Genomic DNA, 18,085 nt, shown 5'->3' with positions numbered 1-18,085 from the left:
ATAGAAAAGGGTTTTAGTCTCGCCTGAGTGTTTGCCCACATAAGCTCAGTGTGATCACCCTCTCCGTTTGTTCACGGCAACACTGCACCAATGTAAAGTAGCCCCGAAATCTTGGCCAGGGGCCCGTCTGAATTTTAAGTGACCTATTTGCCCACTTGTGTGTCCCTGCACATCTCCCTCCTTCTCCCTGCTCTGTCTACCCCAGGGCTCGCTTGTTTAAGAGGACCTACACATATCAAGGGCCTCCTTTCACTGAGGCCCTCGGACAATATTTCTTATTTCCCATCTGGCAGGACAATCCCGCCCCCTGTCACCTCATAGCTCTATATAAGACCGAAAAAGGGCCAGATGATAAGAACTCGCTCTCAAGACAAGCCTTGCCATGCGGTGTAAAGTCCTTGTCCATGTCGTCCTCCTGACTCTCATAAAGAATGGTGAGTATTGTGTCATTACACTCACGGGCCGGTTACAACGGCTGCATTGTTGTTTCTTCACCTGTTGACCAGGTTTTCACACGTTTAAGCTGACCAGGTGAAATTTAAAGTATTGACACTGAACTCTTTCAGATGGACTCTGAATGTGAAGGCTTGTCACAGGGGTGTTTTGATGTTTACAGTCCCAGTACAGATCATTAGTTTGTGTAGATCTTGTGTGGTGGTTTAAAGGACTGTTAAAATGTGCAGATGTTGCTCATATTCAGACATGTTACTGTCAACATATACTTGATTTTTATTTGTGTTGATATGGCGATACATCAAGTAGGTAGGACTGCTTCATACTACTAGAGGATATACATGTACAGGATTTTCATATCAACTTACTGCAATTTTTCAGATATTTGAGCTTGATTATTTTACAAAACATCTCTCAATGCTATATTTCAACACGTATGATGATATATGACACGTAATATTGCAGTGCAAAATGTTATATACTGTACAGTGAAAGAGGATTTTATCTGTGTCGTCCAGCCCAACAGTCTAATAATTTAGAAAAACTACGTTAAGTTATTATGATTAAGTAAAATCACTGTTTACATACCAGGTTACACACTTCTCTGTATACCTTACCTTACCTATGCTTTCATGTTAAGGTGATTTAGGGACTGATAATTACCATGGTTACAAGCAGTAAAAGTATGTTTTAATTACCAGACATTCATCATTTCCTCCAAATTGAAATAATTTAAATTCAGTTGCTCCGATTTGACCTGAATCTTAAAATTAAAAAACTTAAATAAATAAAATAGAATTAAAATAAAATGAAATAAAAACAAAAACATAAATAAAATAGAAAATGAAAATTAGAAAAATAAATAAAAATAAAATTAAATAAAAATAGAATTTAGAAAAATAAGATAACTCATTATTTATCTAACTGTGGATCCATTGGGGCTACATGGTGAATGTTCTTTGTTGGTGGATCAGTATGATGACTGCTGTTATAAATCGTTAGACCAGTGATGCTAAACTTACGCACTGAAAAACTGAAAACAGGCAATTCACTTGTTATATCATAAGAATCAACTATCAAAGGGCTGTGGGTGAAGTAAGAACACAGGGACAGCTTCTCTGTGTAGTTTGATCCACTTTAAAGTCCGAAAAAGAATGTAGGACAACTGAGCATCAACAACAATAGAGGCATCTCACATCTTATATATATCACTCCACCATACTTAACCATAACTCTCATTACCTGCACGTTAGGTGTGTGTTATTAGATAGTTCCAAATTTAACATAAAGAGCAAAATAATATATGTAAACAATATATGAATGTAGTTAACATTAAATTATTAAATTACAAAAGTGGCCCCTTGGTAGACAAGTAGAGTATCCCTAATTTAGACAGCTTGTACTTTTTAAAGCCAGTAGAGCATTCATCATGTTTTTTTTTTTTAAACTTAGTCCTTTCTTTCCTGTCAACCTGCTTTGATCGGCCCATCTATCACACTTAACAAGAGGTGCAACATAAACACTTGACACTTTAGAAAGCTTTCCATCCCTTCGCTCTGACTTCACCTGCCGATAAGTATTTATTGTACTAGTTACTAATTAAGCTGATTGGGTGGCCAGATGGGACTGAAAGGCTGTATATTTACTCTGATTCAAGGAGGTGCGCTGAGTTTACTGATTGACGGTCAGAGATGAAAAGAAAGAATGTGAAGCGGAAAAGTTTTTGAAACTCAATCCCCCGACACAAAATTCCTTGTCATCGTTTATTTGGGGTTTTGACATGTAAAAAAAACAAACTGGACAAGTACTGTTTGCCCAGGCTGAGACGTGTATTTGTTGTTCCAGTTGTATTGTTGTCTGTTCTAAAGGCAGTAAGAGATTGGCTTAAAAAAATGTGAGGCTCAGAGGGAGCTAGCCTTGTTGCTACAAGTGGCAATTACATTACAACTTGGCACTGTGTGTTTATTACGTCTTGTTTTGCCTTTGAGATAAAACCTTTGAAATGTTTGTGTTATCTGTTTAAACACAGAGTAACTAGCAACAGCAGAGAGGTGTCAGCTAACTGACTCAAGGATGCCTTCATATCTACTTTTAAGTTTGCTAGCATTAGCCACCATTAGCTGCTAGTCACAGCAGGACAAGCAGGACTGTGTGTAACCGGTGTGCTCTAGTGTTGTCTGCATTGTGTTGTTATGAAGAGGCCCAGAGCATGGATATCTTTGGAGGCGATCTCCGTTTATTCCTGACAGCTCTGACAGCAAGAGGTAAAAACACAATCCTCTGTTAATTAAAACCATATAACTTAAGCCCCTACACAAATGAACTTACACAGGAATATGTTAGCATATTATACAGTAAGTCTAGGCTGAAAAATGGACTTATAAACAGTTTAACAGCGCGGAAACACGGAAATTACTACGGCAATGTTGCTTACCTCTCCCATGGAATACAACAGCAAAAGGGGAGAGGCAAGGCAAGAGACACCCCTTTACAGGTGGGGTGCCCCCGAAGGGGTACAGAAACTGAGTATCAAATTCCACACATTGTCTGTGGACAGTGGTGTAGAGGTAGTTGATGAGATGGGTGTACTACTAAGTGGATAGGCAGGTTAGTGTGGAGGAAGTGGGTATACTCTCCTATATATTACAATGGCTTTTTGGCTGATAGGTGAGTATACTGTAAATGGCCAGAAAAAGAAGTGGGCATACCCTGTATACCTGTGCATATCCTCCACTACACCACTGACTATGGAGGCCTACCAGTGTCAGGTAATAACAACTGAAAGCCCCCCTTTGATCAGCAACTTGCGAAATGGCCCTTCAGCCAGCGGCTATAGCAGCTTGAATTCAGTCAGCATGAGCACCCTTCAGCCAGCGGCTATAGCAGCTTGAATTCAGTCAGCATGAGCACCAGCCAGCGGCAGGTCTAACCTGTTAGCTGATCCAACAGGGAGTTGAGGCTGTCCGGTTCCCCGGAGCTGGGGTTGGCGCTGGCTTGATTCATATTGCCACGGCCACTGACTGGGGATCTGTCTCCACAGCTGCTCTGTGGTGGCGGAGAGTGAGGTGGAGCACACATTGTGATCGTTTATTAGCTACATAAACGAGCTTTATGCTGCAGCTGTGAACCTTTGGCTCCAGTTAGCAGAAGGCTAAAATATTGGCAACGTTTTCTCTTAGTCTCTGGAACGCTTTGCTGATATTATTTTATTAATTGTCAGGATACGGCAATAAGTCCATCTTCCCTTCTTGTGGTTGCCTTGTAGTGTAAGCAGCTGTTGGCAGTGCTGGAATAGCAACTTTTTGTGTACGATTCTTCGCCATTGAATCAGGCTTTCACCATCTTAAGGAAGGCACACGCGCATCTGCATTAGTAGAACAGCCAATAGGAGCACTCTCTCTCCGAAAAGACCTGTGGTTGGCCAATAGATATTGCAGAAATCTATTTTTCTCTCAGCTCAGAGTTTGAGGTTTTTGACCAATGACGCCAAAATTCAAGTACCTACATGAGCCTTAACACTTGTCGCCAGCATACTTCCCAGGTGTGCCAAACTCAATGCACAATTTCAGCTTTACTCTCGGTTTTAAATTCAATAACAAACTTCTAGCAAAACTATAAACATTGGTGTCCATATTGCTTCACCATTTTGCCAACTGCCTTTCCACGTTGACGTGAGCTGCTTCGCTCAAGACAGCATCACGTGATGTGGATTAAGTCTTTATAATACAGTTGTTTTTGTTTTCTTTTACTTAGCTTTGGTTATTTGAGGAGTGTTTACCCTTATTTGTGTTGATAGTGTGCTACATTCAGAATACACATCCATACTTCACACATTTAGTTTCTGTGTGTATGTGTGTTTACATGTATGAGAATTGGATTGCTAGCTGCCACACCCTACACACAGAAAAAGCAAAAGCCAAGTGTTTTTCATCAGTGCGAAGTAGGTGCTTAATCTGCTTATTCAGATGATGGATTGTGTGTGCTATGTTGACACAAAAACAAGATTTAGAAGAGGCTGCGAAAATTGTTTGCTTTCCCCGGAGATGTAAAATGTTTTGCTTGTTTAGTGTGTAGAGTTTTGCATAAGTACCTTATAGTTTCAAGGATAGTGCCTAAGCAATCAGGAAAAAAACTGGAACAGAACAAAAGTGGTTTTTATTACTTATGGATTCAAACTTGGAAGAAGAATATTGTGTAATTGTTTTTCTTTTGAAGGACATAATAGCTTCACAGGAGTTACACAATGTACAGGGTTCCCACATCCATGGAAAACCTGGAAAAGTTATAATAATAATACATTTTGTAAATTTTATAAGATATCACAATCACATCTCCAGGCCTAGAGAAGTCTTAGAATCAGTAAAAATCATTGAAAGTTTTGAAAGAAGTCATGAAATTTTTGCTGAAATCAACATTTTGTTTACTATCACATACGTTTCCTCATTTTCTTCCCACGTTCTGTCTCTCCCTTCATGTATGCCAGTTAGCCGAAATTATGTTTGAATAGCATTTTAATCTGTCATATTCAAAAAATGTACGACAAGTTTTTACCAAGAAGTTTTTCATCCTACCACACTGGCAACAGCCATAGCTGGAGGTATTGTGTTTTCAGGTTGTCCATATTTACATACATACATACGTCACATTCTCATGAATGCAAAATCTCAAGAACACCTTCAGGGAATTTCTTCAAATTTGGCACAAACATCCACTTGGACTCAGTGACGAGCTGATTAGATTTTGGTGGTCATAAGTCAGAGGTCAAGATCACTGTGACCTTGTTTGTCTCATTCTTGTGAACACGATGTCTCAAGAATGCCTCAAGGGAATTTTTTAAAATTTGGCACAAATGTCCACTTGGACTCAGCAATGAACTGATTAGATTTTAGTGGTCATAAGTCAAAGGTCAAGATCACTGTGACCTTGTTTGTCTCATTCCTGTGAACACAATTTTTCAAGAACACCTTAAGGGAATTTCTTCAGATTTGCCACAAACGTTCACTTGGATTTAAATGATGCACTGATTAGATTTTGGTGGTCATAAGTCAAAGGCCAAGATCGCTGTGACCTTGTTTGTCTCATTCCTGTGAACGTGATATCTAAAGAAGACCTTGAGGGAATTTCTTTAAATTTGGCACAAACGTCCACTTGGACTCAACAATGAACTGATTAGATTTTGGTGGTCAAAGGTCAAAATCACTGTGACCTTGTTTGTGTCATTCTTGTGAATGCCATATCTCAAGAAGACCTTTATGGAATTTTTTCAAATTTGCTACAAACGTCCACTTGGACTGAAGAATGAGCAGATTAGAATTTGGTGGTCAAAGGTCAAATGTCAAGGTCAGTGTGACCTCACAAAACATTTTTTGGCTATAACTCAAAAAATCGTACACTAATTATGACAAAGGAGAAACTTGACTGGTGAGCTGACGCAAACAACCGCAGGGCGGTTATTCTAGTTTTTCGTTTGTTTGGATTTTTTTGGTATTTTTATGGGTTAGTGTTATATGTTAGCTTGGTTATAAAACTTTTTTAAAGACAGTTTCCTGTTTTGACAGGAGTGTATTTGTACTGCAGTAAAGGATCATCAATGAGTGCAGTTCAGCAAAGGCTCTTTATGTCCTCTCGATCTAAACTTTCTTTCTCTGCTCACAGTGTCTCCAAGTGAAATACAGGCCAGCCCAAATACAAACGCAATCCTCCCCTGCAACGTGACGTTCCCCCTCTCTGCAACAGGGGACAAAATAGACAAGTCTCTCATCCAAGTCAGCTGGATAAGTAATGGCTCTGACATCGCCTCATTCAGAGAGGGAGTGCCACAGATAAAGCCAGGCTTCAGTTGGGACACCACTGATTTCGTCAACGGGGACTTTTCACTGACCGTCCTCAGAGCCGCTCTCGACCTGCAGGGGGTGTATGAATGCACAGTCAGCTACAACTCCACAGCCGTGCACTCCAGCAACGTTACATTTAGTATCCTTGGTACGCCTCATCTTTGTCCAGTTGTTGAGATTTGATTTGCACATTTAACTGCACATTTGAACCTAAAAGCAGGTACACAGCTGAAGTTTTAATCCCCTCTTATTCCTTCTTCTCCCCTTTTTAGCCTCCCCCACTCTCTCTGTCCCTCAGCAGTGGATGGTGTTAGAAACAGAGAGTCATCTCAAATGCCATGCAGATGCTTTCTATCCTCCTCCTGTCTTCTTCTCCTGGACCAGAGATGGGCAAGTGATTCAACCTCCCTACATCGTTGAAGGTGAACAGACTTCAGATGGGTACTACATGGCTGTGGGCAACCTGACCTTCTACCCTTCACGCGAGGACCAGAATGCAACCTTTGGCTGCAAAGTGTCACACAATGGCAGCGACCGCAAGCTTGATTTCATGCTTAATATCACCTGTGAGTGACACAAAGACACACTGAGTCACTCACAATGACTCATTACATTTTTACTTCATGTAGAATCACAATAGCTGCCTCTGTCAATCATTAAAGGACAATCTGTGAGAACATCTGCTGTTGTTTTAAATCGGATTAAGCCCATGATTAAACATTTAGATATTGTCTTTGTCTCCACAGATCTCCCTTCTGTGAGACTTTCTGTCGTTCCCTCGCACTCCAACAACATTCCTCTCACTCTTTACTGTGACATGGAGAATTTCTACCCAGAGGAAGTGTCTGTGTCCTGGCTTCAAAATGGCACAGTCCTCCCTGAGCCCCTCGCCACCGAGCAGAACCCAGATGGGACCTATAGAAGTAGACGCTACTATACTTTGAGTCCCAAGCAGAGGGAGCAAGGTGGGAAGGTGGAGTGTGCAGTTAACCAACCGGGGGTAATGCATCCAGTCAGCGGCTCAGCGTACCTAGAGAAACTGGACCCTCGAGGTATATATTTGATACGATTTTCAACATTCTTAAAAGTAGAGCAGACACAGGGTACAATTCACATTTGAGACATGCAATCATTTTTGTTTCTCAGTATCTTTTTCACTTTGATTGATGGTGATAGATAATCTAATGATGTCAGACGACAAATGTCTGAGAACTGCAAAAACAAAACAAATTCTGGCTGCAAGATAAACAGACATTGTGCAGTTGTTTGCAACTTGTTCATCTTGTTCTTGATGCTTGCATAATGTAATCATACACACTTCTCTCACTCTGTTTCCTCCCAGATGAAGCTCCAGTGTTGACTAAATCAGCCAAAGCATCCGTGGCCATGATGTGTATTTCTATTGTACTGGTCTTCCTGCTCTGCTTTGGCTTTTCTTGGAGGAGAAGAGATGGTGAGTCAGAGGGCAGTGGTACACGCCACGAGCCCCCTCAAAGGGACAGCTCACCCGAAATCAAAAGAACATAGTTTGAGTTGCAGAGTGTTGGCAATATCGGCTGTAGAGATGTCTGCCTCTTCTTGAATGTGATGGACCTAGATGACACTCTTATGGTGCTCAATACACCCCAAAAAAAATTTAAAAAATGAAAACTCAACATCAATGTCTCTTTCCTGAAGTCATGACCGGGTTACTCAAGATACCCAAGATGGGGGCGGCAGTAGCTCAGTCCATAGGGACTTGGGTTGGGAACCGGAGGGCCGTCTGTTCAAGTCCCCGTCCGGACCAAAATATGGAGCATGGACTGGTAGCTGGAGAGGTGCCAGTTCATCTCCTGGGCACTGCCGAGGTGCCCCTGAGCAAGGCACCGAACCCCCCNGTATATAAAAAAAATAAAACTGAACTACACCCACCAACCATATCACGGCGCAGGAGGATGCGTGCATCTACTCAGGCTTGTGCTCCTCCTCATCTGAGCTGTAATGTTAGCTAGCTCAGTGGTGCTACGTGAGCTAGCAGGTTGTAAGATGTGGTTCAGTAGAAAGAAAATGACACACTAGGGCTGCATCCACACTGATATGTTTTTTATTTTAAAATGCATAACCATTGCCATGTTTACACCTAACATCCACACTACTCTGGTGTTTTTGAACCCCAAAAACAGACCTTTGAAAACACTGCTGACCCCGTTTTAGTTTGAAAACTCTTTTGTGATTTAATTTTTCTTGTGTCAGTACTCCCTTTTCATCGCCACAGCTTCCTTTAGCGATAATTAGCAAACAGGTGCCGTGAGCAGCACGCATGGCATGGCAGCTTTATTTGTATAGCACATTTCATACATTTGGGGTCAATTCAAAGTTGAGAAAAATTGAGTTTGAAAATATAGCTGCTATCATTACAGGGTGGAGTAGACAGTGCGAAATGGGAATGTTTTTAGCTTTGACTTAAAAGTGTATCACGCATCTAAGAGGAAGCTACAAAAATTATGGACACAGCGCTGGAAAAAAACCATAAATAAAGCAAATCTGGGGTTGACTCTCACCTATACTTCAGCTGGTGATACTGTTTATGAACAGTAGCCCGCAATTCCTGCATTGTACACTTTTATCTTAAACTTCGACCTATAACTGCAAACTTGATTCTTCAGTCGACACTTGTGCTGTCAGGCCTGTATCTATGTTAAGAATGTACCAGTACTCAAGGTGGACAGGCCATATCATCAACAGCTCTCACTTGTTACAGGCTACCTAACTTGCTATCATGGACACAAAAAGATGGGCATTCAATTTTTGCTTCTTGTGGCAATAGGCCTCTGCAGAGGTGGACACAGCACGTCGGTCAAATTCAAAATTAATCGTCTCAGCAATCGAAATTTAATCAGGACCAGGAAATTTACAGCGTCATCATATGTTTTGAGTAGCCTGTCAATCATTATGTTTCAGTGTTTATTTTGTTCCCCATTTCATTGTAATTGCCATACAGACCTAACAACAGTGCTGCTGCCATGTGTGGCAGTTATTTATAATTTAGGACAGGGTCTATGTCAGTGGTTCCCAACTGGTCCAGGCACGGGGTCCAGATTTCTCCTTAGTCTTGGTTCAAGGTCCACACAGTTTATAGATTTAGCATCATGCATGTCAAGTGTGTTTTTTACAAACTTGACGTGTTTGCAGGTCACTTGTGGTCCATTCAGAATGGACCAGCAACCTGCATTTTGACCGTGACCCACCAGTTGGGAACCACTGGTCTGATTTTTTTGTAAATGCAGTTAGGAAACATTTTACTGTAGTAAACTGAGGTAAGATGGGATTTTAGACTTAGGAAGTTTTTATAATGAGGCCGCTAACACCCACGTTGAGAATATACCAGGAGATCCACAGATGTTCAAAAGATATGCGAGTAGAGATACTACAAAAAGGCATTGTCTTTAAAACCAAAATCTTGAAAATGCAACAAGGCCTCTGTTCTTTATTGGCATAACTCTGAACTGGCGTTTACAGTATCACATTTCCATAAACTATTATGTTACTAAACTATAAGCACTTAGACACGATGGGTTTCAGGCAGACTGTGAGGAATGCATGCTTGACAGCAAACCTTATAGTTATTGCACATCAGCTGTCACCTCAACACCCTCTTTACTGTCACTAACTAATTTATCTGTGTTCTTTTTTTCCTCCCTCAGAGAAACAGAAGTCCCTGAATGTGTCGGGGATCATCCTCCCGCCACGCGTGATCGTAGGTCAAAAGGGCAGGGTGACAGTGAGCATTGAGGGCAGGAGGGTGGACCGAGTCCAGACTGCATGGTTCCTCAATGACACTCCTATCTCTGACACTTCACTCACAGGTAGGAGAGGTCACACACATCCATATAACGAGCAGTTCAAGGGCGTAGGTTTCATTTCAACATAATAAGCCTGGGGTCCTCTCCAGGCAAGTTTTGAGCATCAAACTTTTCATTTCCTGCATTCTGGTGAAGTTTTACGCACCAGATAATGGTGGAAATGTTTTTATTCACGTAGAGAAAAATACAAAATCAATAGATGATGATGATTATGAAAATATAATCGAATGTAACACAGTAAAGCTTTCACGCTTTCAGCTTTCAAATATTTATTCTCCCGTAGATCAACTTTTCTTCTAATGTATCTCTGCTGATTAGTAGCATAGTGGGAATACTGTCTTTCAGAATAAGGGGGAGAAATTAAATATTTTGTGCATGTAAACATAGTCAGTGTGGAAAAGATGATGCTTTCAACTTTAAAGACATAGTTCAACATTTTGTGTTTTTTCAATGTTTTTCCAAGAATCAAAGACAAGATAAAAACCACTCACGTATCTGTACAGTAAATATGAAGCTACCACTATCAGATAAGTCAACATGTTTTATCGTATTTGTTTAATCAGTACAAAAACCAAAGCAGCAAAACAACACATTGGGGTTTGATGTGGGAATGATGTGCCACACTATTTCTTGGCCAGACACAGTGAATTCCTTGGGGTGCTGTTGTCACGGTGACGTTGCCAAACAACCAGCAGAGATGCAGATTTTACACTGTTTTTGTACAGACTAAACAAACCAGAGAACATGTCTATTTTGTGAGCTTACAGGTGCTGGTGTGTGGAGTTTGTCACCTTTCGAAAGAGGCAGGCTCGCTGTCTCCTCCTGTTTCTATTCTTTATACTAAGCTAAGCTCCTTTAAAGCAACTTAAAGAAATACTTTACCCACAAAATGATCATTAATGAATCTGTTAGTCATGTTGTGTTATCTTGAATTCATGAGGAACACTTTGTTTTTCTTACATGCCTCCACAGAAAACATACTGATTTAGTGGTTGGTTGGGGATCACATTTAACAGTAGCAAAACTATATCAAAACATCCGTTTACAGACTCTCACAAAATTTGTGCAGTAAAATCCAAGTCTCATTTATCCAGTCGTATGCTCAGCACTTCCTAAACACACGTGTTTCCACTAAAAACTAAGAGTTTGATAATGACTTTAGTTGTTCTTTTATCTCAGACATGTTAGGATGTTACATACCTTGCCATGTTTCGGCGGCCTTCCTCAGAAGTGTCACTTGGTGGTGGTTGTGACGCATCTTTATCAGCTGATCTGTCAATCAGCCGATATTAGGGTCTGTCTGCCGCCTCTCCAGGACGCTGTTCCAGGTGTGGGAGAGCATGTATGCCCCCTCGTCCCTGTTCATCGTCCCTGGGCCCCGCTTCCCTATTTCAATAGCCTCCCTGATCCATCGCTGGTATTTGTTGTCCTCGGTGTGTATGACTCTGGCCTTGTCCCTTGGACACTTCTGAGGAAGGCGGAAGTTTCCGCCGAAACATGTCAAGGTATGTAACATCCTAACACGTCTGAGATAAAAGAACAACTAAAGTCATTATCAGAAACTAAAGACATAATGAACACCATTGAACTACTAAGAGTTTGACTTTGAAGATATCATAGATAAGTTTAATTTTCAGTTAGGTTCTGGATAAGGTTTTTTAGTGATAATGCATGTGCTTGGGAAAAACTGAGCATACGACTGGATAAATGAGACTTGAATTATACTGCAAGAGTTGTGTCAGAGTGTGTAAATGGATGTTTTGATGTAGTTTTGCTGTTTTAAACGTGGTCAGTCAATAAATCAGTATGTTCGCTGTTTTCTGTGGAGGCACACAAGTTCAAGGTGACACGACATGACTAATTTATGAAAAGTACAAACGATCATTTTGTGAGTGAAGTTTTCCTTCAAAGGGATAGTTTGTGTTTTTTTGTTAAGTGGGGCTGTATGATATACAGTGGTGCCAGGGCCCTCTGCCCAGAGTTTGCATGTTCTCCCTGTGTCAGTGTGGGTTTTCTCCGTGTACTCCAGCTTCCTCCCGCATTCCAAAGACATGCAGGTTGTTTGGTGAAATTGCTCATAGGTGTGAATGTGAGCATGACCGGTTGTCTGTCTCTGTGTGTCAGCCCTGTGATAACCTCATGACCTGCCTCTCGCCCAATGTCAGCTGGGATAGACTGAAGCACACCCAGGACCCCCAACAGGATAAGTGGTTACAGAAAATAAATGAATGAATGTCTGAGATACTTATCTATAGTCGGTGTCCTACATACAGTAGGTGGCTGTTGGCACACTCCCTGTTTGCAGAACAGCTTACCAGTGATGTACAGTGCAAGGCTCTGCTGGGCGTATTTGCACAGGAATATGGAAGCTTTACGGTTGAGAAAATGTAGCTCCAAAGGAAAGTGCTGACTGACGGCAAGGTGAAGCGGTGCAGATATTGTAAACATAGAGAGGTTGATGTTGACTTTTTTTAAGTGGCTAAAACACATATTGCTGCTAACCCTAATCCAATGCATAGCTGAGCATCTAGGGTGCTAGTCCTGTCTGTTTCTGCAAACAGGGAGCGCACCAACCGCCATCTACTGTAGGTAAGTATCTCATACAGCCCCACTTCAAAAAACCTGGACTATAACTTTCAAGGGAAATAAAAATGTGGAAAGCAGAATGATGCCACATGAGATGTCTTCTATTTGTATTGTAACTACTCCTAAAACATACCATGTTTTCTCTTTTACACTTAATTCTGCTAACACTGTACAACCTCACACACATAGGAACCTCCAAAGCTAACTTTAACTGCCTCTATAACCCTCTAACCACCATCCATCTGCCCTACGGTCTAACTCTCACCTCTCCAGTGTCGGAGAAAGGCCCTCTGCTGTCCTCCAGAGGCCAGATGGGTTACTACAAGCTGCACACTCAGGGGCCGTTGCATTCATCTGGAAGTGGCATTCAACAGCTGACCTCCTCCCTCACCTTCATCCCCCAGATTTCAACCCACAAGGGGGCGGTGTTTAAGTGTCAGGTGTCCTACATGGGCAAAGATAAGATCGTGGTGGAGAGAGTGTCAGAGAAGTTTACCATCCTGTGTAAGAAAGATTTTCATTTACTCATACTGCATCTGCTTTTCTGTAATCTCAGCAATTTATGGAATTGATATCTTTGTACACTTTGTCTTTTAGCTGCTCCGGAGGTATCAGAAATCCAGCTTGCAGAGACACCAAGTGACTCAGGTAAACATCTTATTCTGTTGCACTTTAATAGATGTAAAACATTCCTGGTTGTGAGAGGCTGCATCTCTGCAATTCCTGTCTTCCAGATGTCATCAGCATGACCGTCCGGGCGTCACATTTCCATCCGGACGTCATTACCTTCCGCTGGTTCTGCCAGGGGAGCGAGCTGAGCCCTGTGGCCTCCCAGGCCTCGTCCTCGCCTCGACCCAACTCTGAAGGCTTCTTCTCAGCCTTCAGCCAGTGTAAGCTGCCCCGCAGTGAACTGGAGAAGGGTGGCACTAAAGTGTGGGTCAGTGTTCACCACATCGCCCTGAAGCAGCCCGTCACCCGCGAGACCAGAGGTAAGAACGAGATGAAGAAAGGGCATACAGTTTGACAGTAAAAATCAAAGCTTAAATCTCCGCTTTAACCCAAATAGGATTCATCAAGAGGCCGTGTGTGTCCGAAATCGTCGGCTCCACTTCCTCCCCAGACCAGACTTTGACCCTTGGATGTGAGATCACAGATTTCTACCCTCCGAATGTGTCAGTCACCTGGCTGAGGCTGAGGGAGGGAGAGCAGGATGACAGAGAGGAGGAGGTGTTAGAGGGAGGAGAGATGTGGGGCCCCGTACAGACTCAGCCCGGACTCTACAGGGCCACGGCCATTCTGAGGAGAAAGGCAGTGAATCAGGAGAAGAAGGAAAGAGGAGGGATTATCTGTAGAGTGGAGCACTGTTCCCTACATGAGCCTATGGAGAAACACTGGAGATATGTTGACATCGGTATGAATCATCATCATTGGATATTATCCCTATGATATAGTTCTTTCAATATCTAAACTCAAACTTCACTCTAAGATATTATTCCTATTCATTCACTTCCTGTTTGTATTCCTTCAGCTGCTCCGTCCATTCCTCCATCGCTCTCTGTCTGTTGGAGCAGTGAAGGCGTTGGTGTCTTCTCTCTCCTGTTGAAGGGAGGTCACCCTAAGGTCAAATTACTCTGGGCAGCAGGAGGACACACTCTCTCACCACTGGTGTCCAACGAGACAGAGGAGATAGGAGACGACGGGCAGAGGGAGCTGAAAAGTGTGTGTGCCTTGGAGAGATCCACGAACCTGCCACATCAGACTAACAAGCAGCTGGAGAGACGGAAGAATGGCGACGCCATAAGTACGTGTCATTGCTTTATATACATACCTCTTGTTTTAAAGAGTATTTAAAGGGGAATTCCAAAAATTGAACACATCATGTATGTATTTTCGTCTGTGGCTCTAGAGGAGCTCTATTAAAGTCTGGGAGAGTAACCCTGGTGATGTCATCTAGCCTCAGCCCCGCCCACACTGGAAGGGAAAACAATGATAGTTACGCTTGAGGTAACAGTCAGGTCAGCAGAACACCTAAAAGAGACCTCAAGGTCAGACTACTTGACCTTGAGGCTTCCCAGTTGTGGCGGAGGGAGCACAGCTGCCCAGATAAGGGTGCTTAGCCAGCTCTGTTGCCATAGCTCCCAGGGTTAAGGGGAAGGGAGATTGCCCCATGTTCCAGGATCAATAGACGAGAGACCCTTTTTAGATATGTGCATTTTGTTAGAGACAGTCAAGGTGATTTAGCTCGAGCCAGGTGAGTGGCTAAATGCAAGAACTGGGCAAGGACACCCTCAGAAACTCTGGACGGCATACACAGTGTTACACTCAGTATGTTGAGCGGGGATTCTCCTCGATCGAGTCTTCAGAAGACAAAATTGGATATTGCTGACATTACTTTCATAAAGTGGAGGTTTTGTATGCATTAAATGAGTTACTTTTGCTAATTTGGCCAGAAAGACTGTTTACGTTAAAGGTAACTATGCTATGCAAGACCTGGTGCTGATATTTGTAGATTAAATGATGATCTTACCTGGTGATTTGATGAAATATTGGTAGTACACAAGTCGCCTGAAGAAAATGTTTGCAACGTAGGTTACTGCAAACCACGGATATGTTACATTTTTACATGTCAAAGGTATTATCCTGATTTTCCACGGCGCATAGTCCCCAAAAAATCATTAGTTTTTTACATGGACATCTCTGTGTTTTCTGCTGTGATTTTGCCCCCAACACTGAAGATTTTAAGCTCAAACATGATCTTTTTTCTAAACATAACCAAGTTGTTTTTGTGCCTAAACCTAGCCACGTTAACCACAGCATTATTAAAATTTAAAGTTCCGTAAACGTAACGTATCCGTAGTTTGCAGAAATGTACAACACCAAAAAAATTTCTGCCGATTGATTTAGTTGTAAATATCAAAGTATTTCACTTCTGACCATTCAGTGGGATCATTTCTCCAAAATAAGCAAAGGTAAGAAGAGGGGACTTTAAGACAGAGACACAATATTGAGTTTGACAATATACATTTTCCTTTCTGATAGACACAGGGTGCTAAAATAATCCTTTAAATGTAATGTTTTTAGCTAGCGACAGGTTTTTGTGAGGTTTTCAGCTGTTGGTTGCAAATCGTGGTGACAATTGTTTTCCCGTCTGGTGGGCGTAGTTTCAGGGTATGATGCCCTCTTTCTTTGTTTTTGGCTGAGGTTCAAAGTCAGCAAGTTTTTGTTGGGAACCAAAGTTGGGCCTGGGGTTTAAAAATATGTGGATAGTGATGAAACATGATTTTCCTATTGCATTATGGTAAGTTCAGTATTCTCTCCTTCACCAGTCTCCTTGAAAGTATCAGGTGTGCAAACTTGATTTACATTTGTGTGAGATCTAAAATATCATGTGCATGTTAAGTGGAAACTCAACACACACCCTCCACACAGTGTTTGCTCTGACTTCTGAGGTTGCATTCCCTCATATGCCACACTGTGGTCACTCTGATGTGTGGGGGAGGGGTGTGATATGCAGAAAGCTAAAAAAAAACAATACAGTATTGCTATTTTGTCTGACATAAAACACTCTACATAAGCTTTGGTCCTGTCTTCATTTTTTATTGTTGTTGCTTCACAGAAACAAAAGCAGCCGTCACAGACCCCCACACTGAAGGCATCGAATACATCGACGAACACGTGGACGGAGAGAATAACAACATTGACAGGGACGAGGAGACAAAGTCAGACTTGGATGAAGACAGTGACAAAGAAAGAGACGAAGACCCGGGAGCGCTGCACATCAACAGAGTGAACTTGAGGAAGGGCCCCAGAGAGAACGAGAGAGCACGTTTGAGAGTGTGCGTGGAGATCACACACCCCACGCTCAAGCTTCCTGTTTATCGGACCTGGACAGGTGAGACAAACGAACAGAGTCTACATCATGAGCGAAGTGCCAACTGTCAAAAAGTTGATGTGACACTCAACAGGAAGTTAGCTCATGTTTTCCAGCTTGATCTTGTGTCTTCTCTTTCAGAGCCCAATGAGGAAATTTCATCTTCCGCATGACAGCCCTGATGTGTGCAAGAGTGCCACTGTATTTCATATATCCCATATAATATATCTAATATATATCTTTATAGTAGTAGCCAAGGTAGTCTTTGATGATGTGGATTTGCATCCACTATGTTTGGTTTTTATTTATTACCTTTTATTCTTAATCTGTCACCCATCTCCTTTTTCCAACCTCATGATTTTTTACAAATGTTCATATTTTTGTACGAATAATTTTACAATAATAATCCGGTTCTTTTTCCTCAATCTGCTTTGGAGAATAAAATCTAATTTTTTTTGAAGAGATGTTTCTTTGTATTTTGTTTTTCTCTGTGAAGACGAGTCAACAGGCAGAGTTACTGTAGTTCTCTTCTGTTCAGTGTTCTCATATCTGCTGTTGGTCAACCGCTGAAAGAAGTTCTCATTTTAAAATACACTTCTGTTTTTTTCTCTGTTGCACTCCGACCACAGAGAATGTCACTTCACTGTGCTGAGCGGACGAGGTGCTGCGTGCTTGAACTGTGAAATTAAGATGTTGTTTAGTTTAGAACTTCCTTCTTATTCAGCGAGTATGTCGACCACGGCTGCAAACATGCATGTTGTAAAATACAGTTTTTATTCCTTGTATATGAAATAAGATTTGTGTATTTTGTGTTCTGCAAAATTCTACCAGCTTCCACAGATACTGTCTATGTGATACTTTTTAGTATACACACACTGGCCACTTTATTAGGTACACCTTGACTCCTTTTGCCTTCAGAACGGCCTTAATTCTTCATTTCATAGATTCAACAAGGTGCTGGCAAAATTCCTCAGAGATTTCCAGGACACAGTCAGCAACAATACTCAGGTAGGCTGTGGTGTTTAAACCATGCTCAGTTGGTACTAAGGGGCCCAAAGTGTGCCAAGAAAATATCCCCCACACCATTACACCACCACCACCAGCCTGAACCGTTGATACAAGGCAGGATGGATCCATGCTTTCATGTTGTTTACACCAAATTCTGACCCTACCATCTGAATGTGGCAGCAGAAATCCAGACTCATCAGACCAGGCAACGTTTTTCCAATCTTCTATTGTCCAGTTTTGGTGAGCCTGTGTGAACTGTAGCCTCAGTTTCCTGTTGTTAGCTGACAGGAGTGGCACCTGGTGTGGTCTTCTGCTGCTGTAGCCCATCTGCTTCAAGGTTCAACGTGCTGCTGGTTCAGAGATGGTCTTCTGCAGACCTTGGTTGTAATGAATGGTTATTTGAGTTGCCTTTCTATGATCTTGAACCAGTCTGGCCATTCTCCTCTGACCTCTGGCATCAACAAGGCATTTTCACCCAGAGAACTGCCACT

The 18,085-nt window shown here is 42.0% G+C and overlaps 1 protein-coding gene across 1 annotated transcript; it reads left to right on the top strand.

Moving 5' to 3' along the window:
• The first annotated feature begins 308 nt into the window (after positions 1 to 308).
• On the top strand, positions 309 to 17,471 carry si:ch211-180a12.2 (uncharacterized). Its single transcript, XM_050059782.1, has 13 exons — positions 309 to 434; positions 6,109 to 6,435; positions 6,560 to 6,853; positions 7,034 to 7,339; positions 7,630 to 7,740; positions 9,971 to 10,132; positions 12,989 to 13,219; positions 13,313 to 13,363; positions 13,450 to 13,704; positions 13,782 to 14,126; positions 14,244 to 14,516; positions 16,332 to 16,607; positions 16,728 to 17,471. The coding sequence occupies exons 1-13, from the start codon at positions 383 to 385 to the stop codon at positions 16,757 to 16,759; spliced, it is 2,715 nt and encodes a 904-aa protein (XP_049915739.1). The 5' UTR covers positions 309 to 382; the 3' UTR covers positions 16,760 to 17,471.
• The last annotated feature ends 614 nt before the right edge of the window (positions 17,472 to 18,085 follow it).

The sequence above is a fragment of the Epinephelus moara genome, chromosome 13 (genome assembly GCF_006386435.1).
Source record: "Epinephelus moara isolate mb chromosome 13, YSFRI_EMoa_1.0, whole genome shotgun sequence".
Lineage (NCBI taxonomy): Eukaryota > Metazoa > Chordata > Actinopteri > Perciformes > Serranidae > Epinephelus > Epinephelus moara.
The sequence above is the reverse complement of the archived record's forward strand: the minus strand, read 5'-3'. Positions and strand labels throughout refer to the sequence as shown.